We start from the raw sequence: 17210 nt of genomic DNA, 5'->3' as shown, positions 1-17210 counted from the left end.
CAGAGAAGCCTGGTAGACTATAGTCCATAGGGTCGCAGAGTCAGACATGGCTGAAGCAACTTAACACACACACAACCTTTTATCATGTTTGCTTTTGGCTTTTACGTTAGAAGTTTATTATGTCAAATCTTATCCCAACTCCTTACCATAGCCACCAGGTTCCAGTATAATCACTGTCATAATTTTGATGTATCACTCAAGGCCATTCTCCATACTTTCAACATAAATACATATTCATTAACGTATCTGGCAACTATTTACATAGCATTTACATTGCACTGGGTATTATAAATCATCTAGAGATTATTTAAAGTGTACAGGATATGTGTAGCTTGTATGCAAAAAAATATGCCATTTTATTAACATATCATGGATCTGAGCATCTGGATTTTGGTATCCATGCAGGGTCCTGGAATACATGCCCTGTGGATACCAGGGATGACTGTATTAACTGATTTTTTTCCTCAGAGCAAAACAGACAAGAAGACAAATGTTTGGTGACTTGCCAGAGGTGAAACTGTCAAGAGCAGGAATTTGAACCCAGGCAGCCTCACTTCAGAGTTCACCTTTGATACTGAAATCTGTTGAAGTGGTTTTAGTCTAGCTCTGACAAATTCTTATACTACTTCTAAATTTTGTTCATTTTGCAGGGATATGTGCAAAATATTTATTAGTACATAGTGAGAGAGAGATCAGCCCTGGTTTTCTCATGAAAAGATGGATTCAAGGCCAAGAGTGTGGAGCCACTAGGCAGCCTTTCTCACCCAAGGTTCCCAGTGGTGTTGGGCACAGGCCTCTTCCAGGGCGTGCTCTCTGTAACAGCTTGGAATGGGAGAGAGAGGAGGGCCTCTTGGCTCCGTTTTGGGGATGCGGTTATCTCACTTGGAACCTGGGTAGCCAAGTAGCCTCTTCTCTCTTGCTACACCCTGCAGTGTTGGAATCATTGCTGACTAAGCAACTCAGATTAATCATTATGCAATCTCTGACTTTAAGCTTTAGGTTCTTTCATCAGATTCTAGACCCTGAGTTGACCACTGGCTCATTTCCTTCTGAGGTCAAGGAGCGTAGAGGGGTAGAAAGCGTATTGGTTTGCTGATCTAGAGGTCTCTATCCTAACCCAGGCTCCTGTGCTGACCTGTTTCATCATTTGATCCTGAACAGGCCCTTAACTTCTCTAGATTTCAGCCCCCATCTTTTCAGTGAGGGAGAGTATAATGTATCCTTAATGCCTGTGCTTTAAATGCCTGATTTTATAAAGGAATCATGCCCAAATTGTGGGGAGGTAGGAATGAGCAAATAAAACAGGTAAATCAAGAATGAAGAAATCTAACTGGCCAATAAATAAATTAACAGTTCTCTACCTCACTAGTAATCCTGGAAGTGCAATTAAAATAGTGAGCTACCTTTTAAAATCATCCATCAGATTAGTTAAAAAATCTTGGATGATGTCTCAGATGCTGGTGAGGTGGTAGGGAGAAATGCTCACACATGTGCCAAACAAAAGAAAACAACATAATTGCAGCATAGTTTATAGTGGTAGAAGATTGGAACCCAAATGCCTTTTACTGGAAAATGGATTACTAAAATGTGATTCAATCTTACCATGGACTGTAATTAAAAGAAATACAGCAATTGAAAGAAATAAAATGAAACCATATTTTGATTTGCATCAATGTTACATGCAATGTTGAATGAAACCAGGAGAGGAGTAATACGTAGTGTGAAATAATTTATATAAATATTTTAAAGTAACATGGATACCAAAATCCACAGATGCTCAAATCCCTAATATATTACTTATAACACCCAGTGCAATGTAAATGCTATGTAAATAGTTGCCAGAGCTTAGCAGACTCAAGTTAAGCTTTTTGGAACTTTCTGGAATTTTTTTTCCCCTCAAATATTCTCTATATGCAAGCAGTTGGTTGAATCTGCAGATGGGCAACCGTCAGATATGGAAGGCCAACTGTATGCATAGGATCTTAGAGCAGTGCCTGGCCAACCATCATTATTATGAAAGACAATGTTAGGAACAGAAAGTGTACCTGGTTAAAACAAATAACATTCACTGACTGAAGTGAGATTTCTACTGAACTACTCAGACATTGCTTGAGGGTAAGGTAGATATTTTCACTATTTTATAAGTGATTTAAGTAACAACTAAAGAAAGAAATGGCAACCCACTCCAGTATTCTTTCCTCAGAAATCCCATGGAAAGAGGAGCTTGGCAGGCTACAGTCCATGCGGCAGCAAAAAGAGCTGAACACGACTTAGTGACTAAGAGACAAAGAGAGATAAGTAACAACAAGCCCATGGACAAAAGATTGATTTTTCACGAAACAAAAGGAAACTGAGAAAACTGCCAGGACTCACCATCCATGCTGTCAAGTGAATGGTGGCAATGGAATACTGAAGGAGTATCAGGTGCCCAGGAGATGGCAGCAATGCAGAACCTTGGCTGTGTGGAATCAACGTAGGAAAAAATCACTCTCAACTGTTCTCTCACATTACATATCCAACAAATCCAGCATCCTACAAATTGTAGGAGCTTAAGCTCAAAATTAATCCAGGCTCTGGCCATTTCTCACCCCACCACCAATGTTCTCTCCCTCCTTGTATGGATGCAGTCCCTTGTATGATGTGTCTTGTCTGCAAGCTACTGTTATGCAAACTTCATTGAGGTACAGTGTTGTTTTGTGTGATACTAGATTACACGGATGAGACAAACTGTGAACAGGTATTATGACACTCAGAGGAATAGCTGGCATAGCTAAGTAGGATAACTTTATATTATCCTGTGCACTTTCCTCTTTCATTTAAAATGATTTTTAAAACTACAAGAAAAAAGTGTCAATTTTCTAGGCTATTGTTTAACTTATAAGCGCTCTATAATATATATGATCTTGGTAAGTTCGATGTCAAGGATTAAGACATTCCTACAATCCATCATGTGTCTGGCACTGTGCTGTCAACTGGGGAATCTGCAAGACTGTAAGGTTCCTAAGGGTTGGAAAGGGGCAAACTGTCTTGGTCATTTCTATAACCAACCCCCCTCCCATCCTACCCCCACCCCCATCATCTAGGACCATCTGACAAATGCTAAGGGTTCTTTCTTCAATATATTGCTAAAATCTCCTGTGCTGTGCTCAGTTGCTCAGTCATGGCTGACTTCTTGGGACCCCATGGACTGTAGCCCACCAGGCCTCTATCCATGGGATTCTCCAGGCAAGAATACTGGAATGGGTTGCCATGACCTTCTCCAGGGGATCTTCCCCACCCAGGGATCAAACCCACGTCTCCAGCACGGGCAGGCGGATTCTGTTACCAATGAGCCATCTGGAAAGACTCTGACCTAAGGAGTCAGGTGGGAAAATCATGAGAGTACTGATGTCTTAAGGAGAGCATCTGGGTGCTGGTCCTGGGGGAAGAAAGAATGGAGGGAGTGAAGGTTGAAAGGAGTGTGAGAACTTGGGAGAAATCTCAGAGGCATAGGATCACATCTCCTGGGAGCCTTGTTCAGTATCTGGAACTCAGTGTATACCTCAGAGCCCCCTACTGGGGAAAGATTAATTACAACACTGTTCCCTGATTGCCAGTACAGACCTCCTGCTCAGTCACTCGGTCCTTTTCAACTCTTTCAGTTGAAAATCTTCTACTTCTCCCCAATTTCATCCAAAAACCTAGTCCAAGTCACCATCAATCTTTTGCCTGGAAAACTCTATTAGACTTTCTGTCCCTCTGAAATTTATCCTCTGTGTAAACACTACAATAATCTTTTCTTTCCTCAGCAATATCTGCAATCTTTTAAGAACATAAGTCAGATCGCAGTATTCCCTTAATAAAATTCTAATTAGTTTTCCATTGCTCTTAGAACAAAATTTACAAAGCCTACTCGCTCTCCTACCTACTTTCACTTCCTCATTTTTTCTACAACCACTCTATCCAACCCCAATCCCGCAATAATGCTTCATCCGGACTAGCCTGCTTTGAACTTCTTGAACACGCAAGTGCTTTCAGGCCTCTTTTGATAGCTCTCCTCTATCTCCTTCTCATTCCTCAGTCTCTGCTTAACTACCAGTTTTTCTAAGCCTTTCCAGACCACTCTATCTGACCAGGCCCCTGGAACCCTCTCACCTCACTGCTTTCACGACTTTATCGCACATTCCACTACGGTGTACCTGTTATCTGTTCCCTGTTGGCTCAGACGGTAAAGCGCCCGCCTACAATGCGGAAGACCAGGGTTCAATCCCTGGGGTCGGGATGATCTCCTTAAGAAGGAAATGGCAACCCACTCCAGTATTCTTGCCTGTAAAATTCCATGGACGAAAGAGCCTGGTAGGCTACAGTCCACGGGGTAGCAAAGAATCGGACACGACGGAGCGACTTTATTTCATTTTTTCACCCACTTTAAACTGGATAACACGAAAGTAAATGTGATGGGAGCCTTGCACCCCTATCAGCAAATCATAAACTTAAGCATAAATTTATAAAAGAGAAAGTCCAAACGGCATGTATTTAGAAAAGGTTTTAAACGGTTATCTTTAAAGAGAAAAAAAATGGACCCTTACACAGCTTGGACGGCCGAACGCCTGGCACCTCTCGGCGCCTTTCGGAACTATCCGCCTTTCCTAGCTCCGGAACCGTCCATGGCTCCGCACACAAGGCCCTCCCGGCCGCCCAGCCCCGCGTCAGCCCAGCGCTCGGCCCAAGGCACCTCAGCGTTCGCCTAGTTCCAGTCTCACCCACCTGCGCGCCCCCGAGCTCCGCGCCTCTCGCCCTAGGAGCTCGTTAATCTCTCACACAGACGCCTTCGGCGGTCCCTCAACCACCGCTCAACACTCGCAGAACCGCTTCCTTACCCGGCTCCTCACCTCTTTACTCTGCACAGCCGGACCCGCCAAAATTCCAACTCCTCTCTGCCCCTACTTCTGACGTCAGACGCACGCCTTCTCAGGCCTGTACTGATTGGCTACTTCAGAGCTCTGGGCGGAAACGACCTCAAGGGGGCGGGGAGAACGTGAACGTCGCGTTTAGCAATCAGATTGGCTCACGTGACCGGCGCCCTCTTTGTTGGGGGGCAGGGGAACTTCCGGTCGGTGAAGTCCTAGGCTTCTCCGGTTAAGTGTTATAGCGTCGGGAAGTAGCTGTGTCTTTTTGTGGTCAGTTCCTGACATTTTCCGGGACTTACTGTGTTATCCGATTCTGAGCTTCGTTTTCTCTTCCTGTGAGGTGGAGGGTAACTCTTGATGCCGACAAGCCTAGACAGAAACTCAGACCGCGGAACCCATTGCAAACTTTCCCCCTGCCCTCACCGATTACCGGCGGCTGCGTTGCCTGTATACAGATGTGGTTGATTATTTCCTTTAGGTGATTATTTTACAATCTTGTGTTGAGATAATTGGACTAAACGAAAAGTCTGGTCCACTTTAACCTCTCTCTTATCTTGGGGAAGTAATATCATCATCGCCTGTAAAAAATGAGAAGGAAAGACTAGGTGATATTCTTTAACACACTGCGTGGTCCTTAGACTGGGAATTGCGTCAGAGTTGGGAGTAACTGTTTTCTGCTTCTTCCCATCAAAATGTCAGCATCTGAAGACAAGAGACTGTTTCCAGGGACTGAAGCATCTGAAGACAAGGAAGGGTCTGTCTTCTTCATGGTCCTATATCTTCCTCTCTCTCCTCTTGCTTGTACCTGGCACACAAGAAATGTTACAGAGAGAAAATTTCGAGAGCATTGCCTCCTTAGCAAATGACTTAGGTTTGGAGGGCTTTTTTTTTTTTTTTTTCGTCTCTAGAGTGCTGATGAGGGGGGAAGGATCAGATGAGAATTTCCAGTACATTTTTACACACTGGTTATCAGTCATAATCACTTAGTGCCTCTGTTGTGCAAGGGTGGGCAAAGACATCTAATTTGGGAGATGTGATCTATGCGTAAAAGACAAATTACATAAGGTGACTAGGGGGCACCAATTTTGCTGGAGGAGGTGAAAGGTGAGGTGAAAACATTTTCTTTTAAGTTGATAAATCAAACTGTGTGGCAGGTGATGAATACCAAGTCAAGAACTTCATTCTGTAAGTGTTAAAAGGACCATGTTTGAACAGGTTGGGGAGGAAGGTACAAGAGCTAGATAGGGGAAGGTGTGGCTAAGTGCTTAGGCTCTGGAGTTAAGACGGTGTGATTTTTAACTGCCACATACTAACTATGCAACCTTGGCTAAATTAGTTAACCTCTCTGAGCCCCAACTTACCCACCTGCAAAACAGGGACAGTCATAGTTATTTCATAGGGAATTCATGAGAAAAACTTAAAAATATGCAGAGTGTGCCCAACACATGTAAGTATTAAATGTGTATTAACTTTTATTCTTACTTCTTTATCAGGCAATGTTTAGGATGATTAAGCTAACAAAGATAGGTACTCAGGAACTGGGTATACCAGAAACTGGAAGCAAAGAAATTCCACAGGAGATGGTGAGAGTCTCAGACTGTGAGAGCTGAAGAGAAGAGAAGAATGGGAAACATGTTATGAAGGAAACTTACCTGCTTTGGTAACTCACCAAAGGAAAGTTGTCCTTGGCAGGAAGAAGAGAGGATGATCACCACATTGGCAATAGCTGGGAGACCAGCAGAATTATAGAGGCAGAACTTGCTTTGCACAGCATAGACATGGTGAGTTCAGCCTGAGGTGATGGCGTGGAGATTTCAGCACTACCTTTAGGTTTGTGACCCAAGCCAAGGGGACATATCAGGGCTTCAAGTATAGGTTTATTGAGTTCTCTAGAGATTTTAGAAGCAGAGTATCTTAGAGTATGTTTCCGGGGGTTAACATGCCAGATGATAGGCCCCAGCAGAAAACAATGCTATTCAAAATCAGATCTTCTGGGAGTAATGGCCAGTTTCCATAGCACCCTATCACCTGCTTGTAGGCATCTGTTTACATATGCCTTTATGTCTCATGCTTAATGGTACAGAATTCTCTAGAGTCTTATCTCAAACTTGAATTTGTCCAGCTATTTGGACAAAACTCTTTACTGAAAAAAGTATCCTTCCTCAGAGGCAACACTCTACTGAGAGATGAATGACCCCTCCAAGAAAGAGGAAAACCCAACCTCTAGTTTTCCTAATAGAATATTGTCTCTGTTGCCCAAATAAATGTCTGTTGCTTTTCAAACTATCTAGAGGTTACTTTAAGCAACAGGGTATGTTCTCCATCTTTACTGATGTTTTACAAGGGAAGCTAATAAACTCTCTAGCCTTGCTGGTTTTAATTAATTCATAAGAACATTCAACACATTTCTTCCTTGGTCTTTGCTGAGTTAATTACAATATATACATTATGTATGTGGAATAAATGTTATCCATGATTTTGGTTCCATATATTTAAAGGACAAAATTGCTACATAAACAGAGTTCCTGAGCCAGTATTTTTTTTTTGTATTATACTTCATATCTTTGTAATTACTTAGCTAGAAAAGAAGAACACCTATGGTATTCAGTGATGACTAGTATCTTCACAATGAGAACATAATGTTCCTTCAATAATTTTTAAAATGACAAACTCTGGAAGTCAAAAGATACCAAAGAGGATATAAAATTATTTCTACTTTTTGCCCTTCATAGCAAAGCAGTTTTGGTACCTTTCCTTCTTTCATGGAAACATTTGAATATTGGTTCATATACTTGATTCCTGTTACACTTAAATGCTGTAACTGGCTGTTATGTCAGCTTTCTTCCACTGAACTAATGATAGCATAATGAATCTGATATCTCATTAAAACCAATTCCAACGGAGTCCTTTCATTATGGGTCAGATGAAATTGTTATGCAGTTTTTACCAGAATCTTGATTGTATGATGTACACAATATATTTTATGTGTATTCATATTAAATAATCATATATAGTTCAAAGGTTTTTTCATTTTTTAAGAAAATAATATACTTATTTTTTAGGATAACTAGGATTACAGAAAAATTGAGTGGAAAGAATAGAGTTCCCACATAGCCTCTTCCACAGTTTTATTATTAACATCCTGCCTTAGTATCAGACTTTTTGTTACAACTGGTGAGCCAATATTGGCACATTATTATTATTAACTAAAGTCTATAGTTACCCTGAATATTCATCGGAAGGACTGATGCTGAAGCTCCAACACTTTGGCCACCTGATGTGAAGAGCTGACTCACTGGAAAAGACCCTGATGCTGGGAAAGACTGAAGGCAGAAGGAGGAGGGGGCAGCAGAGGATAAGATGGTTAGATACCATCACCAACTCGATGGACATGAATTTGAGCAAATTCTGGGAGATAATGGAGGATAGAGAAGCCTGGCGTGCTACAGTCCATGGGATCGCAAAGAGCCGGACATGACTGAGCAAATGAACAATGATGAGATAGTTTACATTAAGATTCCCTCTTTATGTTATACATTTGATAGGTTTTGACAGAGGTATCCACCATCAGTATTATCCAGAATAGTTTTATTGCCCTAAACATCATCTGTGCTCTTACTATTCATTCCTCCTTCCACCTAAGCCCTGGTAACCACTGATTTTTTTTTTTTTTTTACTATCCTTACAGTTTTGCTTTTTCCAGAGTGCATGCTCAAAGCATACAGTATGTAGTCTTTTCAGATTAGTTTCTTTCACATGACAATATGCATTTAAGGTTCCTCCATGTCTTTTTGTGGTTAGATACTAGCTTATTTCTTTTTATTAATACCACTGAATAATATTCTATCATATGGATACGATATCCATAGTTTGACTACCCATTTACCTTTTGAAGGACATCTTGGTTGCTTCCAAGTTTTGGCAGTTATGAATAAAACTATTATGAACATTCAGGTGCAAGTTTTGTGTGGATGTAAGTTTTCAGTTCATCTGGCTAAACAGCAAAGATTGTGTGCTTAGTTTTGCAACAAATTGCTGAAATGTCTTCCAAAGTGCCATTAGGCAGTTCCACCAGCAATGAATTTCTGTTGTTGCACATACTCCCCAGGTGAATTTGGTGGTGGTATTGTTTTGAATTAGTAGCCATTCTAATAAGTATGTGATGGTATCTTGCTGGAATTTCCAATCCCCTAATGACATAGGGGCTTCTCAGTGGTAAAGAATCTGCTTGCAATGCAGGAGACCAGGGTTCAACCCCTGGGTCCGGAAGATCCCCTGGGGAAGGGCACAGCAACCCACTCTAGTATTCGTGCCTGGGAAATCCCATGGACAGAGACGCCAGGAGGGCTATAGTCTCTGGGGTTGCAAAGAGTCGAACACAACTGAGCTACTAACACTTTCACTTTTAATGACATAAGATGTTTAGCATCCTTTCAGTATTTGCCAACTGTACATCTTTGGTGAGGTATGTATTTTCTTTCTGCCCTTTAAAAAATTGGGCTGTTTCCTTATTGTTGCATTTTAAGAATTCTTTGGATATTTTCATACCAGTCCTTTTTTGGATATATGTTTTGTAAAGATTTATTCCTGGTCTGTGGCTTGAATTAGTTTTTGTGAAAGGTCTAAGGTCTGTGTCTAAAATCTTTTTCTCGCATTTGGATATTGTGCCAGCATTTCAGCATTTGTTGAAAATACTCTTTTCTCCATGGAATTGCTTTTGCTTCTTTGTCAAAGACTAGTGGACTCTCTGGGTCTATTTCTGGGCTCTCTACTCTGTTCCATTCATATATTTATCTACTCTTTCACCAGTACCACACTGGTTTTTACTGTAGTTTTATAGTAAGTCTTGAAGTTACTGTCATCCTCCAACTGTTCTCACTCAGTACTGTGTTGGCTATTCTGGATCTTTTGCTTTATTTATAGCCACAAAATAATTTGGGATTTTAATTGGAATTACTTTGAATCTGTAGATCAGGTTGGGACAGTCTTCACAATATTGAGTCTCCTGAGATGAACATGGAGCATCTCTTCATTTATTTAGTTCTTTGTCTTTCATCAGATCTTATACATATTTTACTAGATTTATAACTAAGCGTTTCATTTTGGGATATTAATGTAGACGTTAAGAGTGTTTTAATTCAAGTTCCACTTGTTCATAGTGTATTGATATTGGCAATATGTGTCTCTTCTTCATTAACATGACTAGGAGAAGGCAATGGCACCCCACTCCAGTACTCTTGCTTGGCAAATCCCATGGATGGAGGAGCCTGGTGGGCTGCCGCCCATGGTGTCGCGAAGAGTCGGACACGACTGAGCGACTTCACTTTCACTTTTCACTTTCATTCATTGGAGAAGGAAATGGCAACCCACTCCAGTGTTCTTGCCTGCAGAATCCCAGGGATGGGGGAGCCTGGTGGGCTGCCGTCTATGGGGTTGCACAGAGTCAGACACAACTGAAGCGACTTAGCAGCAGCAGCAGCAGAGGTTTATCAGTTTTATTGATTGTTTCAAAGAACCAGCTTTGGTTTCATTAACTTTCTCTATTGATTTCTTGGTTTAAATTTCACTGATTTCTGGTCTCAATTTTTTTTTCCATTATTTTCTTCTGCTTATTTTGTGTTTAATTTGCCATTCTTTTTCTAGTTTTATTTTCAAAAAAGCTCTAATTATTGATGTTAGATCGATCATCTTTTCCATTTACGCATTGAGTGCAACACCTTTCCAGTGCTTTCATTTCATCCCCAAATTTTGAAGTTATATTTTATTCCATTTAGTTCATATTTAAACTTTTCTTGAGACTTCATTAGGCATGCATTATTTACAGAGTGTATTTAATCTCCAAGTGTTTTGAGAGTTTCCAGGTATTTTTGTTACTGATTTCTAGTTTAGTTCCATTATGGCATGAGAACACACTGTATATGATTTCTGTTGTTTTAAATTTTTTAAGCTGTTTTATGGCTTGGATGTGAGCCTAAGAAGAATGTGTATTCTGTCATATATAGAATATGAAGTTAGATCTAGTTGACTGATGCTGTTCAAGCCAACTATGTTAATGATTTTTTGGCCTGTTAGGTCTGTTAATCACTGACAGAAGGATTTTGAAGTCTCCAACTGCACTACTGGATTCATGTTTTTCCCCTTACAGTTTCATCAGTTTTTGCCTTATGTATTTTGATGCTCTGTCTTTAGGTACATAAATAATACAGATTGTATGTCTTCTTAGAGAATTGATTCCTTCATCATTTCATAATGGCCCTTTATCCCTGATAATTTTCCTTGCTTTGAGTCTTTGTCTGAAATTAATATAGCTATGCCATCTTTTTTTTTGATTATATGTTAGCATGCTATATCTTCCTCCATTTTTTTACATTTAATGTGTATGTGTCTTTATATTCAAAGTGGGTTTCTTGTATGCAGCATATAGGTGAGTCTTGTTTTTTATTCACTCTCAAAGTTTATTTTTTTGAGCTGAAATATTTCGATTTTATTTGAGAAATTTGTTTTTTAACTGGTGTATTTAGACCAATGATGTTTAAATTGATTCTTGGTAATTGGATTAATATCTATCTCATTTTTACTGTTTTCTATTCATTCCCTTTGTTCTTGGTTTCTTCTGTTATCTTTCAATCTATTTCTGACTTTTCTGGTTTTAATGCAACATTTAAGTTACTCTATTTTCTCTCTTCTCTTCAGTTCAGGTCAGTTGCTCAGTCACATCTGACTCTGCGATCCTATGGACTGTCGGAGAAGGCTGTCCTTCACCAACTCCCGGAGCTTACTCAAACGCATGTCCATAGAGTCAGCGATGCCATCCAACCATCTCATCCTCTGTTGTCCCCTTCTTCGCTTGCCTTCAATTTTTCCCAGCATCAGGGTCTTTTCCAGTGAGTCAGCTCTTCACATCAGGTGGCCAAAGGATTGGAGTTTCAGCTTCAGCATCAGTCCTTCGAATGAATATTCAGGACTGATTTCCTTTAGAATGGATTGGTTGGATCTCCTTGCTATCCAAGGGACTCTCAAGAGTCTTCTCCAACACCACAGTTCAAAAGCATCAATTCTTAGGCGCTCAGCTTTCTTTATAGTCCAACTCTCACATCCATACATGAATACTAGAAAAACCATAGTCTTGACTAGACGGACCTTTGTTGGCAAAGTAATGTCTCTGCTTTTTAATATACTGTCTAGGTTGGCCATAACTTTTATTCCAAGGAGCAAGTATCTTTTAATTTCATGGCTGCAGTCACCATCTGCAGTCATTTTGGAGCCCCCAAAATAAAAGTCTGTCAATTTCCATTGTTTCCCCATCTATTTCCCATGAAGTGGTGGGACCAGATGCCATGATCTTAGTTTTCTAAATGTTGAGTTTTAAGCCAACTTTTTCACTCTCCTCTTTCACTTTCATCAAGAGGCTCTTTAGTTCTTCTTTACTTTCTGCCATAAGGGTGGTGTCATCTGCATAAGTTCAGTTCAGTTCAGTTCAGTCGCTCAGTCGTGTCCAACTCTTGGCGACCCCATGAACTGCAGCATGCCAGGCCTCCCTGTCCATCACCAACTCCCAGAGTTCACCCAAACTCATGTGCATCGAGTCGATGATGCCATCCAGCCATCTCATCCTCTGTCATCCCCTTCTCCTCCTGTCCCCAATCCCTCCCAGCATCAGAGTCTTTTCCAATGAGTCAACTCTTCGCATGAGGTGGCCAGAGTACTGGAGTTTCAGCTTTAGCATCAGTCTTTCCATAGAACACCCAGGATTGATCTCCTTTAGAATGGACTGGTTGGATCTCCTTGCAGTCCAAGGGACTTGCAGGAGTCTTCTCCAACACCACAGTTCAAGAGCATCAATTCTTCAGTGCTCAGCTTTCTTCACAGTCCAACTCTCACATCCATACATGACCACTGGAAAAACCATAGCCTTCACTAGATGGATCTTTGTTGGCAAAGTAATATCTCTGCTTTTGAATATGCTATCTAGGTTGGTCATAACTTTTCTTCCAAGGAGTAAGCGTCTTTTAATTTCATGGCTGCAGTCACCATCTGCAGTGATTCTGGAGCCCCCCAAAATAAAGTCTGACACTGTTTCCACTGTCTCCCCATCTATTTTCCATGAAGTGATGGGACCAGATGCCATGATCTTCATTTTCTGAATGTTGAGATTTAAGCCAACATTTTCATTCTCCTCTTTCACTTTCATCAAGAGGCTTTTTAGTTCCTCTTCACTTTCTGCCATCAGGGTGGTGTCATCTGCATATCTGAGGTTACTGATATTTCTGGCAATCGTGATTCCAGCTTGGGCTTCATCCAGTCCAGCATTTCACATGATGTACTCTGCATATAAGTTAAATAAGCAGGATGACAATATACAGCCTTGATGTACTCCTTTCCCTATTTGGAACCAGTCTGTTGTTCCATGTCCAGTTCTAACTGTTGCTTCCTGACCTGCATACATATTGCCTCTCAAGAGGCAGGTCAGGTGGTCTGGTATTCCCATCTCTTTCAGAATTCTCCAGTTTGTTGTGATCCACACAGTTAAAGGCTTTGGCATAGTCAATAAAGCAGAAGTAGATGTTTTGCTGGAACTCTCTTGCTTTTTCGATGATCCAACGGATGTTGGCAATTTGGTCTCTGGTTTCTCTGCCTTTTCTAAATCCAGTTTGAACATCTAGGAGTTCATGGTTCATGTACTGTTGAAGCCTGGCTTCAGAATTTTGAGCATTACTCTGCTAGTGTGTGAGATGAGTGCAGCTGTGTAGTAGTTTGAACATTCTTTGGCACTGCCTTTCTTTGAGATTGGAATGAAAACTGACATTTTCCAGTCCTGTGGCCACTGCTGAGTTTTCCAAATTTGCTGGCATATTGAGTGCAGCACTTTCACAGCATCATCTTTTAGGATTTGAAATAGCTCAGCTGGAATTCCATCACCTCCACTAGCTTTGTCTGTAGTGATGCTTCCTAAGGCCCACTTGACTTCACTCTTTAGACTTCATACAACCCCACGGACAGTTAGTTCATGGTATTCTCCAGGCCACTAGAGTGGGTAGACTTTCCCTTCTCCAGGGTATCTTCCCAACCCAGGGATCGAACCAAGGTGTCCTGCATTGCAGGCGAATTCTTTACCAGCTGAGCCACAAGGGAAGCCCTCTCTTCTCTTAGCATATCGATTCTACTTCTTTTTTAAAACTTTTTTTTTTTTTTGCAAGAGGGAGGGTGCCCTAAAGTTTGCAATATACATTGACTACTAATCCAAGTTCACTCTCAAAGAATACTATATCACAACATGGGTAGGAAAAATACCTTGTAACAGAGTATCCCCAATTCTTCATTCCTTCCCTTAAAATATTATTATCATTTATTTCATTTATCCATTAAATAATCACCAAATACATGTAGTTAGTGTTACTCTGAAGAAACCATTGTCTGTTAATTAAGAATAAGAAAAATAAATGACTTTATCTTCATGTATTCTTTCTCTTGGGGCTTCCCAGGTGGTCAGTGGTAAAGAATCAGCCTGCCAATGCAGGAGACATGGGTTCAGTCTCTGGGTTGGGAAGATCCCCTGGATAAGGGAAGGGAAATCCACTCCAGTATTGTTGCCTGGGGAATCCCATGGACAGAAGAGCCTGGTGGGCTGCAGTCCATAGGGTCACCAAGACACACAATTTATTGACTAAAACAATGTTTTTTCTTTATGCAGATCAGAGTTTCTGGTCTTTATAATTTTCTTTTTCTCTGATGAACTTTTAACATTTCTTGCAAAGCTGGTCTACTGGCAACAGACTCCATCTGCCTACTTCTTCACTTTTGAAGGGTGATTTCACACAGAATACCAGGTTGGTGGTTTCACTCTCAGCTTTCTTGATTGTATGGTTGATTGTGTGGTTGCTGAAGAGAGGTCTCATATATCTGTTATCCTTGCTCCTCTACAGGTAAGATTTTTCCCCTTCTGGCTTCTTTCAAAAAATTTTTGTTTGCTTTTGAATTTCTGCCTTTTGCACATGATATACTTAAGTGAAGATTTCTGGGGCATTTATCTCAAGTCATGTTCTCTGAGTTTCCTATATCTGTGGTTTGTACCTGTCATTAATTTTTGAAAATTTTCAGCCATTATTACTTCAGACATTCCTTTGTCCCCTTCTCTCCTACCTGGTATTCTCATTGTACATTTGTTATGCTTTTTATAACTGTCTCACAGTTCTTGGATATTGTTTTTTTTAATTTCTTGTTCTATTTGCTTTTCAGATTTGGAAGTTTCTCATGACATTTCTTCAAGTTCACTGAGTCTTTCCTCAGCCATGGTTAGTCTTCTGATAAGCCCATCATAGGCATTCTTCATTTCTGTTACAGGATTTTTGATTTCTATTGTTTGCTTTTGACTTTTTCTTCAGAGTTTCCATCTCTCTGCTTACATTACCCCTCTGTTCCTGCATATTGTCATTTTCTTCCATTAGAGCCTAGAGGATATTAATTGCAGTTGCTTTAAATTCCCGTTCTTACATTATTATGTCTGAGTTTGGTTATGATGCCTTCTCTATCTTTACAAACTGTGTGGGTTTTTTTTTTTTTTTTTGTCTTTCAGTTCAGTTCAGTTCAGTCGCTCAGTCATGTCCAACTCTTTGTGACCCCATGAACTGCAGCACGCCAGGCCTCCCTGTCCATCACCAACTCCTGGAGTTCACCCAAACCCATGTCCATTAAGTCGGTGATGCCATCCAGCCATCTCATCCTCCATCGTCCCCTTCTCCTCCCGCCCCCAATCCCTCCAGCATCAGAGTCTTTTCCAATGAGTCAACTCTTTGCATGAGGTGGCCAAAGTATTGGAGTTTCAGCTTTAGCATCAGTCCTTCCAATGAACACCCAGGATTGCTCTCCTTTAGAATGGACTGGTTGGATCTCCTTGCAGTCCGAGGGACTCTCAAGAGTCTTCTCCAACACCACAGTTCAAAAGCATCAATTTTTGTCTTTAGTATGCTTTGTAATTTTTTGTTGAACACTGAACGTGATGTACTAGGTAAAAAAGAACTACGGTAAACAGGCCTTTAGTTTGAGCTTGTTTGTTTATCGGGTGAGGAGCTGGGCCATGTTTGTTGTTTGCTGCAGCTGTAAGTGTCATCTGCTAAAGTTTCCTCTGGTGTCTGCTTTTGTCTCCATTGTTGTCTCTGGGTTTCCTTACAGACTTCTTAGAGAAAGTTGGAGATTGTGCAGTTCTTTCTGTTGTAACCCACTGTTATTATACAGGAGCCCTGTTGATGTGATGGTGAGGTGTAGTGGGGAGGGGATGCATTCTATAGGTCTATGATCACTCTTTTTTGTGAGACTGTGCCTCTGGGCAGTGCCCTTTGCAAGTATTTTCCCTCCTCCTTTGGTGAGAATAAGGCGGCTAGAGGGGGCAGAAGTTAGGTATATCTGTTTCCCCAGGTTTCTTAGGCTCTGATAACTTCCCAGCAAGTTAGGCTCAGGTGAGAGTTTCCCTTGAGGGCAGACCTTCTTAAGAAGAGTAGAATGTTCTGGTGTCTTTTTGAATGTCTACTTTTCCTCTCCCCCTGCTGCAATTATAGGGGAATTTTTTTCTAACCTTTACTGTGAGAATCTGGTAGGGCTCATGGAAGTAAAATTCACAAAAGTTCAGGGGTCCCCCCAAGACTCTGCTCCCTCTAGAGTTTTTAACTTTTGAGTTCATCCATGTGAGACTTTAGCAATTCTTCAATAATAGCTTTAAGTTTTTCTGCTTAGGTACTTGCTCTTACCGTGGTTTCTGCTTCTGAGACCTTGGTCCTCTAATCATTGATGCTCTATTGTCTGTCTGTCTGTCCAATTTGGGAACAGAGGTTTGCTCTGTGACCTCAGATCTCTGAAGGACTTAAAAAGCATTGATGACTTTAAGTCTGTTCAGTTTTTCTTCTTATTATAAGGATAGGAGTGATCATGTCCAAACTTCTTACATAGCAGACCAGATCAAAATTACTTCTACATGTAATATCTGAAGACTGAATTTTGTAAAATTATTACATGTGACATTTGCATTTGCTCATTCATATTTCTTCACAGTTCCCATCTAGTATTCCCATTAAGCCACACAAGGCTACAGCATGGCTAAAATTCCAATGAGGTATAGTTAACTGGTAACCTTAACCTAGAACAAGGCCTTTGAAGATGAAATTAATGGGACAAGACATGTGCAGATTTTACAAGTTGTTTTCCAAACTGTTTGAGTCCCCCCCAAACAATAGCCTTAATTTAACTTCACCATATGAACTTGCCTTCACCTGCAGTCCTAATTACCAAGGAAACAATTTGATCCCAGACTTAATAAGCACATTCACACTG

At 40.8% G+C, this 17210-nt stretch overlaps 1 protein-coding gene across 2 annotated transcripts in view; it reads right to left on the bottom strand.

Moving 5' to 3' along the window:
* MCM10 (minichromosome maintenance 10 replication initiation factor) overlaps positions 1–4960 on the bottom strand; it is a 30167-nt gene extending 25207 nt beyond the window's left edge. Inside the window, exons 1-2 of one of the 2 annotated variants that reach the window (XM_018057119.1) lie at positions 4872–4960; positions 2374–2458 (exon numbers count right to left, since the gene is read on the bottom strand). In XM_018057119.1, coding sequence (XP_017912608.1) covers positions 2374–2380 — 7 coding nt within the window. In that variant the 5' untranslated portion in view covers positions 2381–2458; positions 4872–4960. The other variant, XM_013968513.2, reaches the window with a different exon arrangement.

This window comes from Capra hircus, chromosome 13 (genome assembly GCF_001704415.2).
Source record: "Capra hircus breed San Clemente chromosome 13, ASM170441v1, whole genome shotgun sequence".
NCBI lineage: Eukaryota > Metazoa > Chordata > Mammalia > Artiodactyla > Bovidae > Capra > Capra hircus.
This window is presented reverse-complemented; position numbering and strand designations above follow the sequence as displayed.